This window comes from Nesoenas mayeri (genome assembly GCF_963082525.1).
Source record: "Nesoenas mayeri genome assembly, chromosome: Z".
In the NCBI taxonomy this organism is placed as follows: domain Eukaryota; kingdom Metazoa; phylum Chordata; class Aves; order Columbiformes; family Columbidae; genus Nesoenas; species Nesoenas mayeri.
In genome coordinates, this window is record NC_137542.1 from 13,379,314 (window position 1) to 13,398,729 (window position 19,416).

At 46.7% G+C, this 19,416-nt stretch overlaps 2 protein-coding genes across 3 annotated transcripts in view; both read right to left on the reverse strand.

The window, feature by feature from the left end:
• B4GALT1 (beta-1,4-galactosyltransferase 1) overlaps positions 1–19,416 on the reverse strand; it is a 202,947-nt gene that overhangs the window by 46,039 nt on the left and 137,492 nt on the right. The gene's annotated exons all lie outside the window — the stretch shown is intronic.
• On the reverse strand, positions 892–17,070 carry TBC1D2 (TBC1 domain family member 2; the record flags this gene model as incomplete). Of its 2 annotated transcripts, none has more annotated exons than XM_080362577.1 (13): positions 892–1,203; positions 1,877–1,998; positions 2,604–2,789; positions 4,783–4,903; positions 6,051–6,521; positions 7,622–7,809; positions 9,434–9,544; positions 10,359–10,745; positions 11,783–11,970; positions 12,572–12,702; positions 14,800–14,941; positions 15,882–16,014; positions 16,663–17,070. In XM_080362577.1, 13 exons carry the CDS (start codon positions 17,068–17,070, stop codon positions 1,002–1,004), a joined length of 2,790 nt encoding a protein of 929 aa, XP_080218703.1. In that variant the 3' UTR covers positions 892–1,001. The 2 variants fall into 2 exon arrangements, with proteins under 2 accessions (XP_080218703.1, XP_080218702.1); XM_080362576.1 differs by having other exon boundaries at positions 12,566–12,702.

Consider the following 19,416-nt stretch of genomic DNA (forward strand, 5'->3'; position numbering starts at 1 on the left):
GGAGAGTCGGAGACAGAGATATGTAGAAGCCCAGCACAGGAGGAACAGAACTCTGAGGCAGAGACAGATGGCCACACACTCATCCTGGCCAAGTGTGAGATGATCAGAAGACCCAGGTGTCCCCAGTAGTCAGTCTCCGTAACATTAGGCCCTACCTGCAGCCAGACTACAGTTGGTTTAACACTGAGAGGAGAGCTCCTCTCTGAAGCGAACTCACCTCCGGAAGGCACAGTGCTGCCTGGGTCAAGCCAACCCATAGTAGGCTTTGCTCAACGCTAAACAAAGGGGAGAGGTAGCTCCCAGTATTTCCCAGTCAAGCACGAAGACACAAATTGTGCTCCTATGGACTTCCCCAGGAACAAAAATAAATTGGAGAAGCAGCTCTGCTTTCCCACAACCCACTTTATGTGGCCCAGCCTGAGCCCCAAGGGAGGATGTCCAACATTCATCTGGAAACAGTGTCATGACTCAGTAAGTGCAATATTAAACAGACACTCCCCTGGCAGGCTAGCCACTGAAGGCACCATGTCTTCAAAGAGAAGGTTTTCTTCCTCACAGATTCAGAAGCTTTGGGTACTAATAAGGGAGTGCTCTCGGTTCATTATTTCTGGTGATTTTACTTGTACATAAAGATCTGTTTCAAGCTGTCATCAGAAAAGACAGAATAGTCCTGCCTGGCTGGGTCTTTTGCACCATGTCAACTTCTGTCATAGAACCACAACTGCTATTTCCTATGGTCCTTCAGCTGTAAGCCTGAGCCACACAGGACAAGGTGGGCTGAATGGGGAGAAGTACAGAAGAGGATAAAATTCTTTTGACACCTTCCAAACCATTACAAAGTCTGGCTTAGTACCCAAAAGGTCTCATACGTACAGCCTTGCTTCCTGGGGCAGATGAACTCCTGCTGTGACCCTTTCCTCCTCTGCTCCATCTCTAACAGATAGTTGCTATTGAAGACCTTCTGCAAGGTGGGAGGGAAGAGATGAGGAATTCTGTTTTTGTTAAATCTCATCTTCCTCTTCACTAACGAACTCCTTCAGGTCCTGAGGCCCCTGCTCTGCTCTCTCTTTTACATAGGCTGCTTTGATCTGTTCCAGCTCACAGAGCTCTGCCTCCAGCTCTTCCCGGTGCATTGACCGCCGGTTCCTCAGCAGTTTCATGGGGAAGGGGTTTAAGTCGTTGAAGGCAATGTTCATCAGCTTCCTGTGATGGAAAAGACAGGTCTAGTGAGCTGATTTACTAGCTAGTACCAGACAGTAACATATGCCAAGTGCATCCTGGAGTAGGTAAAGAGCAGGGCCTCAGATTTCACCTCTCTGAGCTCAAAAGTCAACAAGCAAGAGAGTCTTAAAAGAATCACAGACAATTCCTTCTGACACAAACACCAACCCAGTAACGCTATAAACAGCCTCACTCCACACCACCTTTAAAGGTCCTGGTGTACAGCCACCAGTCAGGAGATACTGGACCAGATGCACATTCTGATGGTCCCTGGGGGAGGAATATTCCCAATGCTGAGCTCTTCTGATAACAGAAATCTTCCTCTCAGACACCTGTTGTCATTAAAGGCTGGTGCTGTGTTCCCAAATACCCAATGACAGCTGAGAGAAACTCAGCAAGTGGCAGCACAAGTTCCAGCTGGCTGGCCCAGACTTCGTGGCCTGCTCTGCTGTAGTGTGCCTTTTCCCAAGCCAAAAGGACTTTAAGTAACACCATGAAGGGAAGACGAAAAGAGACAAACTGATCCATGTCCTATGGACCTGTCAATGTGTGTGCATCACTCTTAACAGAATGGTCACAACCCTTTTCAGGCTGACCTAACAAGCTAGCAGGTACAAACCCAGGATGGAAGGCTGTCTACAACCCACAGTCCTACCTGCCATCCGTGATCATTCTTGTGAAAAAGCGTAGGTACTGGTAGATCTCCACACTGTCATGAATTCTTAGGATTTCCTCCTCGTTGTATTTAAAAATCGCAAGAGCGTAGCGGAAAATCACCTGGAGGGTTGAAAGGCATTTGACTTAACAAAGTCTTAGGCAGTTGAGGGACCAGGCCCTCCTGACATAAAACATGGGGTGGGACACATAGCACTGCAGTACAGGCTGGATGCTGAGCTTGTCCTGCTCGCAACAGGCTGCATTAGGGCAGGCCTAAAGAAGCACAGAGCTAATCCCAAGAGAAACACCCTCTGTAAGCAAATCTAGAACCCCAGAGTATAACAGCTCCTCCAAAAGGACCCACAGGGATTTTGCAAGGATTCTCCAGTTCTCCCTATGCAGAAGGACAATGCAAGATTCACATTTTCAGACACTCTCTGCCCATCTTCTGCTCCCTGTATCTGTTATACTCTCAGCTATGTCTGAGTCACAGAGCAGAAGACACCATGGGCTGTCAGAGATTGTGCACAGCATCAGAGACCAGGTCTGTCTGCCAGCAGCAAGTACACAGACGATACAGGCCGGGAGGCATCAAGACACCGCACCAAACAGGCAGGATAGGACAAGAGGCTCAACCCCACATCTCTCTGACACGTGTATGTCCATCACTCTGCCATCGTGTCACAGAGGTGGTGCAGTCAGAAGGCCTAGACTTGGAGTTGCACCTTAGTTCCTTCATACAAGAAGGCATCCCACACTCGTAGGAGGATGTCGCTGACCAGGCTGTCCACAAAGGCCACCAGAAACCAGTTGAAGGTGATGAGTGAGACATCAATCCGATACTGCTCAAAATGAGCCATGAGGCGAGGCAGCTTCTCTGACAGGAAGTCTTTGAAGACTCTCTGATCTACCTGAAGTTGACAAAAAAGAAAACAATCAAATCCTAGCCAAGGGCAGTCGTGGTGTTGGAGAAGAGGAGTGGTGCAACAGGACAGTGGCCCATGCATGCTACAGTAATCACTGGTGCTGCCTTCTAGCCTACACACACCCTAGGAACAGCTGAGCATGCTTTGTCTCCCAACCTTCCAAAATGTCTGAGCAGTGTATTTGTGTGCTGTACGCAGTGCAAGGTGTGGAGCAGAAAGAGCACCAATATACAAGCAGAGATACATACATTCTTCTCTCTCAGAGGATCATATTCCTTCCAAACCTCAAAATCAAGAGGGAAAATGCTGCCACATCGTCCTGCATCAATCTGACTGGGATTTTCTGTGATGTCATGAGCATCCAATTGAATGACAGGGATTAGAACCTGCCCAGGTCTGAATGACTGCACATGGCCCAACAGAAGAAACACCTAGAACCCTTCCGACTTTCACAAGCAGGACCTGATCATCTCACTTAGCTTCTCTTTGTGGTCTGAGTACTGTCTGTGCTCTGTTTCTGGCTGCATGACACAGAAATGCAGTTGATGAGATGCTTGACCCAGGTTTATAAAGACTTCATCTCAGGGAAGCCATGGTTTAATGAGGGGAAGTGCTATGGAGCAAGATCATGGTTAGGTCTTCCCCTATGTCATAAACTACTGCCCCAACCATGTCAGTACACTTTGCTGTCACGTAACAGTACAAACCAGATGAGGTGACATGCTTGTTTTTTTTAAAATCTGCCAGAGCTAAACCTTAAGTTTTCCAGCTAATTCAGAACCTTCACTTTACCAAACCAGCCCACAAAGTATCACTCTCGACCTTCTTCTTTCCATGGGTCTTGGCTAGACTTGCAGAGAACAACCATGATGTCAGGAAGTCTTTCTAAAAAAGGTTCCCTCAGCTGACAGTCTTTTCTCACCAAATGCAGCAAAGCCTCTGTGTTTCCAGTCTGACATGCTTTCCCTGTCAATCACTATTTGTTGAGTATTGAGCACTGCCTATAAAATCTCACAGCTAACACTACCTGATCCAGACAGACATTTTGCTATCTGCACAATGATTTGGCTGCTGGGTTGGCCTCTCCACCAGCACACCACTAACCCAGTAAACATTAATCAACCAGCTCAGTGGGATAGTCAGCTACTCTCAGCTACTGATGCTTGTAGCCTCATGTATTGTGGGCCCACAGATACCACCCTCTGTTCTCTGAAAGTACCATGCACAATAAAGACACCAAGGTCACAGCCAGGCTCACCAGACTGGGCACTGCTGAGTGTGGGTGGTACATACACGCAATTACAGTTCTATTGAACCACATGGGATTTATCTTGGCTCTCTGCCTGCCTGGAAGGACGCAGTATATCTGATACAAGACAATACATCTTGGAAGGCTTGAAATCCAGTGACTTTGAACCAGGAGTGTAAGTTACTCACAGAAAAACAAATAGCCAAAGGTCTTTCTGATCTGCAGGGAACCCTAAAGCCTAACTAACAAAGTATTTGACCAGGAACTAAGGCAAGTACAGTGAATATAAAAATCTCAGTATTGTCTTCCATCTGCACATTGCATTCCAAAGATAGAATGCAGTTTCCAAAGAAACATCTCAAGGGCTGCAGAATGGTGGGTTCTTCATACACAGTTCTACATGTCAGAGTAAATGCTTCACCTCTACTAGGCCCTCCTTAAAATAAGTAACTGTGCAATTAATGGGCACCTTCCTTCTGACTAACCTGATCTTCAAATGATTACTCAGGAGTGATGCCGAATTTCCTAGTGCTGAGGATCAGTTTTGCTGTTCCTATGTAACAACTTTGGACTCTCAAGTCTACAACACCTCTGCAATGGAAGGGATTGCAAGGTGGTATCACTGTCCTGCAAGAAATTAAACACACTGCAATCTGGCAGCTTGCTTTTAAAACTTCACTGAAAATCACTGTATCAGAGTTCAAGCAGGAGTGAGAGTGCCCAGCTTACCTGTGAGGTTATCAGTGTGTCACTGTAGTAGTCTGCTGGCATTAGTTTCTCCACGATATGGACTAGGCACCAGAAGGCACTTTCCTCATCTTCCAGGACCAAGAGAGCAACAGCTGCCAATCTGTGATGGACAAGACATGGTAAGGCAATGCAGTACTGCAGGAGGAGACACAGGCCAGCACACGAACTGCAGAATCCAAGATCACTCTTGTCATATCTCTAGCTCCATGAACGTTCAAAAGATGAAACATGGCAGGACAGTTGGTGAGAGAGGCAAGTGATCTGTTCTGTGGGTTTCTGAAGGAACCACGGGGCTGTGATTCTCTTCCCCATGTCCCTCTGTCAGCAAACAGCAAGCATCAAATACAGAACTGGTGCGACAAAGCCAGACTCCCCAGCTAACGGGATGTTCTGTAGATCTGTTAAAGTTAGCAGTGTGCTGATTTTGGCTATGTCAATATAGACAAGAGCTGACCCAGAGATACTCCGTATTATGTGAAAATAGCTTAGCTTCCCATACATTCTTGTACAGCCCTTACCCCCTTCAGCTCTGACCTACCCCCTTGCAGCCAGACTGGAAGGATGATATCTAATATCATGGTCTACCTAGAGTGGAAAATGTCTTTATGAACACCATTCAAAGAACAACAGGAATAGCTTCCACAGAGTCTCCTCACGTGAAAAGATCTAACCAGAAATTCCGTTCTTGCAGCTGGTGCATGGTACCTTTTCACTTGGCAGCACAATTCTAAGAAGCCTGGTTTCCTCTTTCCTATAACCTTCTTTGGGAACTGGAAGCTTTCCCTGAACCTTCTCTTCTCCACACAGAACAATCCCAGTTTCCTCAGCCTCTCCTCATGTCATTTGCTACAATTCCCTCATCTCACTTCCCAGTGTTTCCTTCAACTCTGCACAGCGAAAAGGGGAATCACCAGGCTGTTCTTCTGTTGAGCACATTAAGACACAGAAATTCAGCCCCAGCTTCATGCTGTTATTCTGGGACTGCCTCATTCTACCTCCTATAGCTGCTCCTTCCTGTTCTGTAACTATGGAGATGCCAAACGACTAAATCCTGCTGCTTGCTTGATCCCAGCAACAACACTGGATGAAAAAAGAAACCAAACACAGAATTCTGCAGGAAAATACCTAGAGCCAAGGCAGAACTCAAGAGAGGCAGGAGCCTAGAGTTGCTCAAATCACAGCCAAGAGCACGTGTCTACACATTCCCAGTGCTATCCCATGAAGAAGCAGCATATCTGGCTCCTCACCTGTTCAGCCCCTGGCAGTATCCAATGGTAGGATTGTGCCAAGAGAATGCCAGCAACACCCTCCGGAGTTTGGGGATGAGCTGGGAGGTGGGAGAGGAAAAATGTTTGTTGTTGGTCAGTGTGCGGGGCAGGTCAAGCTCGATCTGCCGGCAGGCAGGGTGCTCGGTGCTCTCGCTCTGCCGTAACAGCCGCTGGTAGTGGTCAGGCAAATGGCTGCAGTGCCGGCTGATAATCCACCTCCAGACCCGTTGCCGATGCTCCACTGGAATGCCACTTCGGATCAGGCTCTTCAGCTCTGCAGTGGGGCTCAGCTCTCCAACGCCATTCCACCTGTCACGGAGGGGCTTCTCCACTACTTCCTGCCTCCACAGGTTGTTGGACTTTATCTCCAGGGCTTGGATTTTGGCCAGAAGCTTCCAGTCCTCAACTTCATAGTCCGGTACAGTCATAAATCCATACTCATCATACTCACTGGAGGGATACAAGACAGATATTATTTCAAAGGACAGTGCTGGTACCTGCGTCAAAGGCCACTCACTGTTCAGGACCATGCCAGATACAGCTTGCTGCCAGGTTCCTGTCACCCATGCACAGGTACACCTCCTTCACTGCTTGGGCAGCTGCATGTGAGAGCCTGCCATGTCCACTGTTTCAGGGCCTTGAAGAAAAATGAGAGCCCATAGCCACAGCATACACACACAAACTCAAATCTAACTTTGCTTCGAGCTACAGCTCAACCTCATCAGACCCCTCTCACCTTGTCTGCCCTCCTGACTCTAAAGCTCAAGCTGTGTACCTTCTCCCTACCATATCCCAGTGCAGAGATAGCTCTGTATGAAGGGACCAAAAAATTTTGGGGCATCAGACCAAAGAAGAGAGATCCAGAGTCTCTTCTGATGTCTCCTTGTACACAATGCAGGAGTGTGATAGTACAGGGGTAAGACAGCATTATGTTCTTGAGAGAGAGACCAAGCTTGGCCTTGGGGTCTCATCTCCAAAGGTACCTGGAAAACCTGTGAGTCTGACCAACCAGGTGAAACAGAAACTGCTACAGAACTGGGGCTCTAACTGGGCAGAAAGGCATAAACTCAAATGCAAGGTCCACAGCAGCACTGGTGACAAAATTCTCTGGAAGGTCTCCAGTCCAGCCCCGCTTCACTGCAGTATTGTTCCCAGCACTAGAACACAGCAACAGTGTCTTTGTATGGCTGGCACTAGAAAACCCCAAAGGATAGAGATGACCCACCTCCCAGGCGACCTCCTCTCCTACCAGAGTTTATCCTCATGCCTGGTGTTTACCTCCCAGACACACCATGGCTGTTGTCATTTGCTATACTGTCTGCCACTGCCATGAAAAGTTTGACTGTAACTCTTCGTGCAGTGACATGTTGCTATCAAATACTCGTGGTCTCCACACCACTGAACTAAAACAGCCTCTTTAACGCCCTCTCCTAGGTCATGGCTCCAAGTTCCTGCTATAAAAATGTCCCTGGATCTTTCTTGACTGCACACTCCCCTGTGTGGCCAGACTCCTACAAAGGTGTGAATATCCCCATGCTCTTGCCTCTTACCTTACAGGGTTCAGGTTAAAACCTTCTTCTGCTTCTTCCTTCACATCCCACTGGAGTGCTTCCTGAATGAGGTTCCTCACCAACTCGGCATGGGAGCTGGGCAGGTCAGGCACAGCCTCCTGCAGCTTCCGCAGAACTGTCAGGTATTTGCTCTCCATCTGGCAGTTTCGTGCTTGCAGACAGGCACACTGATGGGGAAGCAAAAGGGAATGAGCTGGCTCATTTATGGTTCTTTCTGCATTGCCACTGCTCTCTGCTGGACTCGTCTGCACGTAAAGTGAAGACTACTGAGCAAAAGCCCCAGAAAACATATCTAGCAGTTTTCTACAGATAGCGGAATTGCAGCCATGAATGAATCACCACGGTCTATGAACAAGCACAAGATGCAGTAGACAACATGCAACAGAAGTTGCTCGTTGAGTGGGAAACCTACTACAGCTTCACCTACTTCAGCTCCTGCATTGCATCAGTGAATGGTCATATCCCAGCCAGCTCAGCTCAGGATACAAGCAAAGACCCACCACTTCAGCTTAGTTCTTTGCAAGCTTTTTCCTTCCTCCTGAGACAAGTTCTCTACCCTACACGGAGCTATATCTTGACAAAACACACCACTCCTGGGACTAAGCTATGACCCTGTTTTCAGGATACGCAGTAGCACCAGAGACAAGGTGACCATATGGCCCTCAGCAACCCCAACCCATGGCACTGGTACACAACACCACTCAAGCACAGGAAGCCAAACTGAGTTCAGGCAGCAGGACAGGCCCTGCCACTACCATACTTGTGTGCACACAAAGCAGAAAAAAGGAATGAGGACTGTTAATGCATTCTACAAGTGGGAAACTGAGGCCACACAGGTGACAAGACTCACCCAATGTCTCACAGGAAGCCCAGTGAAGACCCCTGCTCAGTGGGAAGCAGTAGTAGAAAATAAAAATAAAATGGAAACCACAGAGAGAATTAGGCTGCATATAGAGAGGACAGAAAGGGGTGTGGGATACTGTCATACCACTACTTTAATCTGCATTTTGTCTCACACTGAAGCATGTTGGTCTGATTACTTCCTCTCTGAATATTACAGCAATTTCAGGATCAGAGAAGGGCAGTAAGTTAGGATGAAGGCTGGGTTTCAAAGGACTAGAAAACAGACGTAATTATGGCAATAACACTTCAGAAGCAGCTTTTTGCCCTTTTCCAGAATCCAAGACTGTGGAGACATACCTTAAAACCCAGGGAAGTAAAACCCAGGCAAAACTCACAGAACGAATGCCAGCATACACCATCAGCCTGGGGAAGTGGTTCAGCAACAGAAGGCAGAATGAGACAAGTCTGAGAGTAACCAGATTATGCACATTTACAAGGCTAGAAACAAGAACAGAGCTTAAGAAAACATAAGATCCCTGATTTAGCTGCAGGATCTGAAAGTGCTGCCACCTGGCAGTGCCAAGACTGGTAGAGAAGTCAAAACTAGATGAAGACAGGGTTCAGTCAGTCTCCCAGCTCACAGAAAAATTTTGATTCCCTAGTGTTGCTTTTTAATTTGTATCTAAAAGCAGAGCTGAAATGCAGAAATCTGGGTTAAGTTTCAACATCCTTAAGCCTGAGCTTTACAGGCATTTTACTTTTAATGAAGAATGAAAATTATCATGTCTAATTTGGGAAAAACAAAAATCAGAAAAAAAAGTCACACTAAAAAAACCACATTGGGAAGCTCATTCCTGTTGTGTTTTGGACTAAAATCCATTCAAGTGCTGACTTTTGAAAGAAATTAGTAACAGCTCCCACCAAGGAAAAAAAGTCATTTTGCCTTACCTTCATGAGAAGGGCTTTTTCATTCTCAGCAACTCTTGTCCAGAGTCTAGTAACCTGGTGGATCTCTGAGTTGAGAAATTGGTTCTGGGTTTTGTATGCATCAATATCATCCTGCCACAAAGCAAAACAGTCACACAAGGAGAGCTCTTGAGGGCCTTGAAATCCCCTCCCAGTTCAGGGACCTCAGGTGTGGATGGTGTTAAGAAAATATCTCCATAATTTTGTGTTCTGGGGAAAAGATGGGACTCCCTGCTACAAACATTGCCTACAAAGGAAATCAAGCCACAACATTAAATAGGAGTGTCATGAATAGACAAGACACCTGAAAATGCTAAGTGCACTGCATGTACATGTTTGGAAAACACAGAGACATCCAGGTGATATAAAGCCAGAGGCACCTAAATAAGACGAGGATGTGTTTTGTTCCATTTTTTAAAATCTGACACAAATTTCAGCACCAAGGCTGGCAGCAAAAACAAACACTCTCCCACAATGCAGTTAAGTGGCTCTTTAAACAATTCTCCACCCCATGCTAATTGATCATTATAACTGTGCATATAGGAAAACAGAATAGGCTGGATTTCAGAAAAACAGGACATGTTGGGATACTGCAGAGGAACAAAGCTAGTGAAGGGAGCAAGTGAGACTACAAATGTGAAATAAAAGAAGAGCAAAAAAAGAGGCAGGCACAGAACGGTGACAAGGAGTCAAACAAGACAGGCTCTGAGCTGAAGCTGAAACTGACTCAGATGCTTTTGAGCTCCCTGTTGGTATCAGGTGAGACCCTTCCAGCCTGCCTCTGGTTTGGAGACAGATGGAACAACTAGCAGAAGCACATTCTGTGCTTCCCACAAGGAAAAACCTCCCACTGAACAAGAGGACAAAGAAATGGGACCCCTCAAATGACCTGTGCCATCTCACATACCTTCAGGTGCTCAATCTCCTCCTGCTGCTTATACAACGTCTCTGCAGTGATAGTGTTGGCTTCTTGCAGGGGGTCAGAGAGCTCTCGGGCCATCTGCTCTGTCAGGGCCATGATGACTTCCTGTTTGGCATGGTTCTTCTCCATCAGAAGCTGGACATGCTCCTTGAGTTCCTGGATGTGGCTTTCTCTCAGAGTCAGTGTCTGCTCCAGCTCCTTCTTTTCTTGCTCAAGAGCTTCCAGTCGACTGGTGAGATCTGCAATTTGTCTCACTTTGTGGCGCACCAGCTCCAGCCTGTCCTTATCTTCTGCTGCAGTGAGATACATGTTAGATACTCTTTTCTCTTGCTGGGCTGCCTCCAGAGCTTTGTGGAGAAGTTTAACCAGCTCCTGGAAAGGGAATACAAAGCCATTACATCACACTGCTATGGGAATGGCAGCACAGACCCAACCAGTAATGAGTGATCCAACCAGTTATGAGTGATCCAAACAGTTATGAGTCCTCAGAATCTCAAAATTGACTCCTTTTAGAAGCAAAACCAAATGCAGCAATTTTGACACCACAGTTCTTCCCCAGTAGAGAAGCTCTGCTCTCAGAGCTTGGCCTGAAAGGTCTCTGCAACAGGCTGCAGATGACCTGATTTTAGGTGAATGGCTAACAGACAAGCTGCTGCTCATGCTACCTGAATTCTGACTTTCTAGTCATTCTTCTTGGGAGGCCCAGCACAGACTGGAAGACCTGTTCCGTAGTGTGGTAAAACAGGAGGGAGGAAAATAATGCAGTCTGCATCTCTTCATGCTACCAGAAGGAAACTTCTGTACTCATTTTAATCTTCCCTCTGCCAAGAGTCCACCCTCATTCCATTCCACATTAAGGCACAAAAGCTTGCCCCAGCAACATGGTGCTGATTCGGGCTCTGCCACCTCACACCATCATTAGTGGAGAGCCTGGCATTACTCCATGCTTTTAAAAACAGTATCATTCAGGAGAGACAGCCCTGGCAGTGACTCATGCACTGACTTCTACAGTCAAATCACCTCCTAATGGTGGATCACTGTTAACAGCATGACTCGGGCCGGCAGCTCCTACCAGTGTCATGATACATATTCAGGACTATACTTTGTGCATTCACTAAACAGTGATGCACCAGCAAGACACCTGCAGAGCACACTCTGATTTTTTTTTTTACCACCCTTTTCCAGCCCATCTGATAGCTGTGCTTCCTAGCAATGGCTGAAGGACTGCCCATCCTCCCTTGTGCTGGGCACGATCAGGAACATACAAAGTGGTAACACTAGGAGCTTCAACTGGTCCCCAGTGAGTGTCTGCTGAGCACTCCTCAGCCTAACACCAGGGAATAAGGGAGGCCCTGTGACTAGGCTTGGGGCTCTGCCCTTAGAAGCAGCAGACTCATCTCCACACTCACCTTCTGCGACTTGACTTCCTCTGTGAGTGTCAGGATCTGTTGCTGAAGAACACTCACTTTATCCATTGGGTTCCTCTCCCTGGACAGTTCTTCAGGTAAGCCTAGGAAGCCACTGTTCATCCACCTGGCTTTTCTAACCCAGTTCAGCCTGGACTCCACCTTTCCCTCCTCTGGGATCCCCTCCTTTACTGAAGGGAAATAGGATTAATTTATACAGAATCAGGTTGCCACGGGAGGACCCACAACAGCTCAGCAGGGAAGACTGACACACAGGACAAGGAAAATTGACCTGCTAGGATCCACAGGGTTGAAGCTCAGACAGTAGGGATCAGCCACAGGTACCTCCAGAATAAACAAACCCATGATGTTTTATAATACCTGTTAACCCACCTTGCACCCCACCCATCTATTATGCACACAGCAAATGCAAATTACCATCATGGAGAGGTAACTTCCCCAGCATGCAGTGGAGCTGCTGAGCTTAGCCTGTGACCATGCAGCAGATTAACTTCTACCTCAAAGAAATACCAGTATGGGTTGGCACCATGGATCATATTTTTGCCTCTGCAGAAGGTTCCAGAGGTAGGAAATAGATGCAGTCTGCAGCAGAGGCAAAAGAGTTCGTCTAGTGCAAACAACACAGGAAGGGACCTGAGACAATGTGATACGGTCTTCATGTTCCATGATGGTTTGTCACCCTCTTCCCACCCTTTCCTGCTAAGTCTGACTCCCTGCTAGAAGGCATCATACTCAGACTAGCTCACACAGCTCAGTAACAAGCACCTGCACACCCGGCCTCCAATTCTGCCTTTTGCTGTTCATCTTGGTCCTCAGGATGCTCCTGGAAGTCACTGAAGTTAAAGACATTCCCATTGTTCCCCCAGAGCTGCTTGGAGCCACAGATATTGTAGACAGTGTTTCTGGAAAAAAGAAGAGATCAAGACAACCTAGTGAACTGGAGAAGTCATGGTCACTGCAGTCAGTGCACACTCAAATGATTCAATGCCTTACCTCTCCTCATATCCCACCCCTCTTCCCAAAACCTATCTTCTTCATGTGCTGAAAAAAAAGAACTGTTCATGGCACCCACAGGTCTCACGGAAACAAGGCTGTAACTGATGTAAATCAGGTTGATGCCACAAAATCAGTATCAGCACAGCAATGTAAATCACCTGGAGATGTCTACCCATGTGCTTGAATCCTGAACATATGTATGAGGCTGGACAGAGGGATCACAGGTAACAGTAGACCAACCACAACCCTCCCTTCCCTCTCTCTCCCTCTCCCTCTCCTCTTTCCCTGCCTTTCCTTAGCTCACTGTGGAAATCCTCAGGTGGCAAGAAAAGCTCAGCTATCTACAGCACAGCCAAAACTGCCACAACAATCACATTTGAAGCAGTCACAGGTCCTGTGCTCTGAATCACATTTAATAACCTTGCCACACCAAACTCAACAGACTTTGATGCAGTAAAGAGATTCAGGAATAAAACTGCAATCAGACTCAGAAACAGTTTGTTATAGCTGCTGCTATCAGGTATTGTCAGAAGCACTAAGAGACGACTTTACAGCACCATGCGGAACCACAAATGCACAAGTATTCTCCGTAAAACCTGTATAGGAAACAGGGACAGTTGTGTGTTTCTATGCAGGTCGTTTCCCTTCTCCTCCTGTGTTGTCTGTCAGCTAAAGAAAAAGAAGGCTCTTGTTTTGAGATCTACAAAAGACTCAGTGTCAGCTGCTTCCTAACTGTCCATGAAGCTGGCATTTATATATTGCTTTTCTTTTGCCTGGTTACTGTAAGGTTCCACAGCAAAAGAGCAGACATTTCTGACTTCAGGGAACATATTGGCTTACAAGATCAGCACACTATCGTTCCCTGTTGTCTACAGTTGGCACTCACACAAGGCAACCTTCCTACTTTTCTCTACCTCATACTGCACTTTTTTTTTCTAAGACAGCAACAGCACAGGGATCTGTTGAACTTAGCTGAAAAGAGATGTGCTACACTCACGAAGACCCAGTCTGATAGTGATAGAGCCTCAAGAAATACTCACAGAACCAGAAGAGCAATAAAATTTGAAGTTTAAAAGTGGCGATTGTTATTCAAGTTAGCAAAAGCAAGGCTGGAGAGGTGGAAAGAGATATGATCACATTATTTTTAATCGAGGAGGGCAGAATGCATAGTCTGAAAAATAGTGCAGCTGATCCTGATGCCCTTTGGTCCCATGGGAGATCTTTCTTCCTATCAGCATCAGATTGTAACCACAGGAGTGGTGGTAAAATATAAAGCCAACCTTCGCACAAAAACATTTGGCAGGTGCCAGGCTACCTACCACACCTGTGGCCACTTATACATTTTTGTATACATGTAAACAAGTTACTAGGACACACTGAAGGAGATATTGATGGGCGTTGTTTTTGTGCAACTGTAACTGCCCAGCACCTGTAACTTGTAGCCCTGCTGGAGATACACCTTGTGACTGCAGACAGCAACACCATTGTAGGGGGTGGGAATATTCACATACTCAAAACTCAGTAAGCAGTAGAACGCTGTGCAGTGTTGTGCCACATAACAGGCTCAAGTATGTTTTGTTTGGAGTTCCTGCTTCAGAGGTTACACGACATTCAATGTCCTTTGAAACCACTGGAAAGTGCTTACAGGCTCCTACCACTAACCTACCAAGTACAGCTCAACCTTTCCGTTTGCCCTCCCAGAAGTGATGTGCAGGTGCATTGCAGTAGGCACATAAACCCCTGCCTATCCTGAAGAAAGCTTAAACAAGCCCCAGGTCTGCCACCAGGATCTTTGCTAAAAGAGCTAGATAATGTGAAATGCATTAGAACAGGGGCATATGAAAGACCCTCTCACAGGAAGTTTACTTTTGCCTGGAATCTCCTTCAAAAAGCTGCTTCACGGCTCTTCCATCTAGGCAAGAGCCCCATTTCATACAGCACATGACAGGCAAAGAAGGCAGGCAAGCATGTCAGCTCCACTGCATCTCTCCTCATGCACTTACTGTATCTCTGTCCAAGGGTGCTTAAGGGAGATGTTCTGCAAAGCAGTAGATGTTTGGGGTGCAGGCAAAGATGCTGCCTTTAAACCCACTGCTTCTGTTGGTGTTTTCACTGGAGGCAGGAAGTCTTCATTGTAAACAACATCTACGTAAAAACAAATCAGGACACAGAAGCAAGTGACCAAGACTATTTGATTTATGCTTCTTCATGTAACTTGAGAGCCAGCAACATTTTACTACAGGCATACATTCCATGTTCAATTAGCCAGGTGGAACAAGGACAGTAGAGCAGGTTTGCTTAGTTTTAGGTCAAGTTACAGAAGGTTACATGTACAAATAGAATCATCTATGTAAGGACAATAAAGTGGCCTCAATTGTCTGTATATGAGAAAGACTAACCCTAAACAACCAAACTTTAACTGCCTAAACTAATAAGGAAGGGAGCTGTTGCTGCTCTTTTTCCCTCATTCCAAATGGTGTTTGGTAGTTCTAACATGCAGAAAATACTCCACAAATAGAGTTTGTTACCAAACTCTTGCCTGCTGTAGCAAAATGCCGCAGTAACCAGAACCTTTTCGAGCGGACACTTACTAGGGAGGGGGTTACTTGTTTCAAACAAAATGTGCATTTAGTCATAACTAAGCGGGTGGACACCCTGCTTGTGCCTTCCCCGACTCACTGGCCTGTCTACTCCCATTGCTAGGAATTCACATCTTTATCCCACGGCTGCTGAAAAAAACAAAACAAAACAAAACAAAAACAACTTGCTTGCCGTAAATTTCACAGGCCTTGCAAGATGAAGGGAATATACCAAATGTGCACACTTCACATGTGTGTGGAAAACCAAGAGGTAACTCATTATCACAATATACCTGAGCATCTCCAGTCACATACTGTGTATTAGGAAACAGCCTATTCATGTTCATCCATAATAAGGCCAAAAGTTCCAAACATCGACCAAGCTTTGATAACTGGCACCTGCATTTAAAAACCTGGCCAAAACCTCTGCCCACTTACAGATGAGGAGCACCATTTGTCACTAGGGGGCTGAAAGTAAAAGAAAGGCTGATGTACGCAACACCTACTTGTTCTGCCAGCCAGAGGTTCATTCACAAGCTGGGAGCTGCCCACAGGAAATCTGCTCTGAGCGTTGCAAAATTCCCAGCGTCTCATTTGTAGTTGCTGCAGCCAGTACATCATTGCCTGTTTGCTGATTGCCTAACATAACACAAAATAGGAAAGGGAAGGGAGTGACCTCGTCAGCATGAGACACATCCTGAATGGCTGACCACCACTTCAGCAGAAATAAAGGCCAGCTGTGTCAAGGCTATGCTATACCCTCTGATCCTAATGTCAGTTTGGGCGAACTGAGAAAATCTTCAGCATGGCCTTAGTAACAAAACCTCAGTGGGCCACCGACCTGATTTTAAATGTTTTTTGGTTTACTATGCTCCAAGGCTAAGTAAAAATGTCACAGTTATTTTAGACAAGAATCATCCACAGTGCTTCTTACTAGTGATTTCCATAGAGATAAAAGCCTAACAAAGGTTCCTGTTGGAGCAACCATTTTAGACAGGGGAGCTCATTTCTGTTCAGCAAATTACATCTGGACTGCAGGACTCCTCAATTATTTTAATTCAGCACATAGTTCACCTTTTATTCCTATTCTGTTAAACAACAGTCATCTCACAGATAATGGAGTCCTAGTCTTGCCAAAACAATGTAAACAATTCAGGTCCAGATGGTAACAGTCCAGGTTGGTAGGACCAAAGTGAAATTCAAGCTAAGAGGTATCTTAGTAGAGATATGTCTGTCCTGAGTGGGAGTGTTTTATAACAGCTCCTACAAAAAGATGCTGCCCCTTACCTTCAAAGTAAAAACTCTGCTTGGTGTTCTGATCTCAAAAACCCCTTCCCCGTTTTCCACCTTGCAGTCAAAACTGGCGTTGGAGAGATCGATAGACCCCAAAGGGTTGATGTCCTGTGCAGTTCTGTAATATAGTAAGTTACATTTGTTTTCATCGTAAAAGAACCAGCGAGACTTCCAGGTCTTGATTGGCCCCTTGATGCCCAGCTTATTTAAATAGCCACAGAGCTTTTTTCTGGATGTTTCTCTGTTAGGTTTCAGCTGTACATTTTCCAGTTCTCCAGAAGAGGAAAGCATGTCTTTCTCTTTTGCTGAAGCTCCATCACTGCTGTTATTGTCTAGATTTGACTCCACTAAATTTCCTGGAATGGCAAGGGGACAAGCTCCGGCTTCTGGTCCTTTTTTCATCTCTTTCAGGAAATAGGATCAGATCAAAACAGGAAATTCTCTAGGTAAATAAGTAACAGCAGATCCTGATTATATCATCATTATAGAACCTGCAGCAAATGAAAAAGGAGGAATAAGTTCAGGTCTGGCATACAACAAAAAACATTCCCTAGCTTTCAAACTGCCCAGCCAAGGTCTCTCACTTCTACTTTTGGTCACTGCTCCCTGCCTTCCTTGGCTCAGATGGCCTCTATATATCTGTTTTCTCCCTCTTCCATTCCTAAATTAGCCTGAACTAGCAACCAGGAAGCAGTACCACAATCTCCTGAGTGAAAAATAAGTACAGTCTGTGGGTATACCAAATCACCAGTAATAACCAGGGCATTGGAAGCAACAGACAACAATGTTAAGTGACAGTTGCAGAAAACAGCATAAGATAACAAGCTCGGAGGGAGGGGCAATCAAGGGATTTCAGGTAAGCGTATCTTGGCATTTCCACAGAATGTTCAGCTAATATTTTAAACAACAGTATCTGGAGAAAAATCCAGCCTTATGCAGCATCCTCATAAATCATTTGGGTCAGCTGAGGATTGCTGTCAAAAAGCCTGCATACTATGTGTTAGGTCTCCATGCAACAGGCCTTGACGGATTATGCACCAGAGAAAGTAACTATCTGATCCTTGCAAGAGAGACTTGGTTGCTCAGTGGCCAGAGTAACCTGCTGGGTTCACAAAAGGAATGCAGTGTGTGAGAGAAAAATGGAAAAATAAGGCTGGAAGGGATCTGTGGAGGTCTCTAGTCCAACTTTCCTCCCAGAAAAGGGGCCAAGTTCAAAGCCATAGCCAGCCTGGGTCCACATTCAAGTGAGTTTTGATCATATGCAAAGATGGCAATTCTGCCACATTTCTGGGCACTTTTTCAAGTGCTTAACCATATTGCAGGCATGATTTTTTGCTCAGAGCTGCAGACACTCGTGTTTTAAGTATCAATAAATGAAAAGCCTGCTAGAGACTTCTAACATATCTGAAGCAAACACATAAGCAAATAAATTGTTGCAGTGTTAAGTTAGTGGGAATCCAGCTGAAAACACAAAATCATTGAATGCAACAGCTGAGTGACAACACGTGAGTGGCGATTAATACAGTTGAGCAGAGATGTTGCCCAAGCTCACATTCTTATGAATGACTTAACCTCATGAGTGAAAGAAGGCTTAGGCATCGTAGTGTTGGCTAAGCACCATCACATTTATTGCTGCCCCCTCCTGTTCCCACACTAGCTTTTTAGACAACTACAGAGAATGTTCACTATTTTTGGAAAGATATTGAACTTCTTTTCATTCACTTCCCTGACACCATGGATCCCGCTGCTGAACACATTCACAAATGCCAATAACAAGCACCGTTCATGAACATGCTGTCTCAGCTAATCTTCTGAAATACCCAAAAGCTTCATTTCCAAGCTAATTTTGCCTGGCACAAAGGCAACACCATCAGGAGGAAGAAGCAGTCTCAACTCTCCCCAAAAGACCCTGGGGCTTTTACAGCAGTACCAGCATAAGGACCTCCTGTCCCACCTGAAGGCTCCATCAGACTTCTGCCTCTTGCCAGTATCATGGTCCAAAAGTCCACATTGTGAACGGGACCATTTTGGGTTCAAGCATCAGGTTATTAGGAGTCATGTCAGATCTGCACTGCAAAGCACTCTAGAGGAGATCTCACCTCCTTAAGCGAAGCAGAGAGATGCCCCTGGAAGTCACCGTCTGCTGGTGTAGAGGTACTGCTGCAAGCACCACGAAGCAGGTAACCACAGTCTCGAAAACAAATGCAACAGCAACAGAAGAGGGGCTTCCGCCTCAAGTTCCCGTTGGTCCAGTCGCTGCTTGAGAACTGTCTAAAAAATATATTTAACTGGAAGGAGGTCTGACACTGACTCAACAAAAAGAGAGCCCTGCTCAGCCCTTCCTGGAGCTGCTGGTGTGAGCAGCACAAGGCAGCCTCCGCGCCCCTCCCCGTGCCTCCCCAGCGCCACAGAAGCGCCTCCCAGCACAGCTGCACCGCGCTGGGGCACAAGCGAAGGCTGCTGGAGCCTGGCACCGGGCTGCGCCGCCCGGCGCGGCGGGGACGGAGCGTGGCACCGCTGCTACCGCCCGCTTGGGCCGGGGGGGCACCGCAACGCCAGACTCGGGGGGTGCACCCGGGCCGCTGGGAGGAGGATGGCAGAGCTGGGGGTGTGTAGAGGACCCGCGGCCCACACGGGGGTACCTGGTCCGGCCGCACGGGCTGTCCCGGGCGCGGCCCCGCGCTTCCTGCGGGGCCGGTCTGGCGGCGGGGCCCGGCGGGGCGGGGCGCGGCCCGGGCAGGGCGGCAG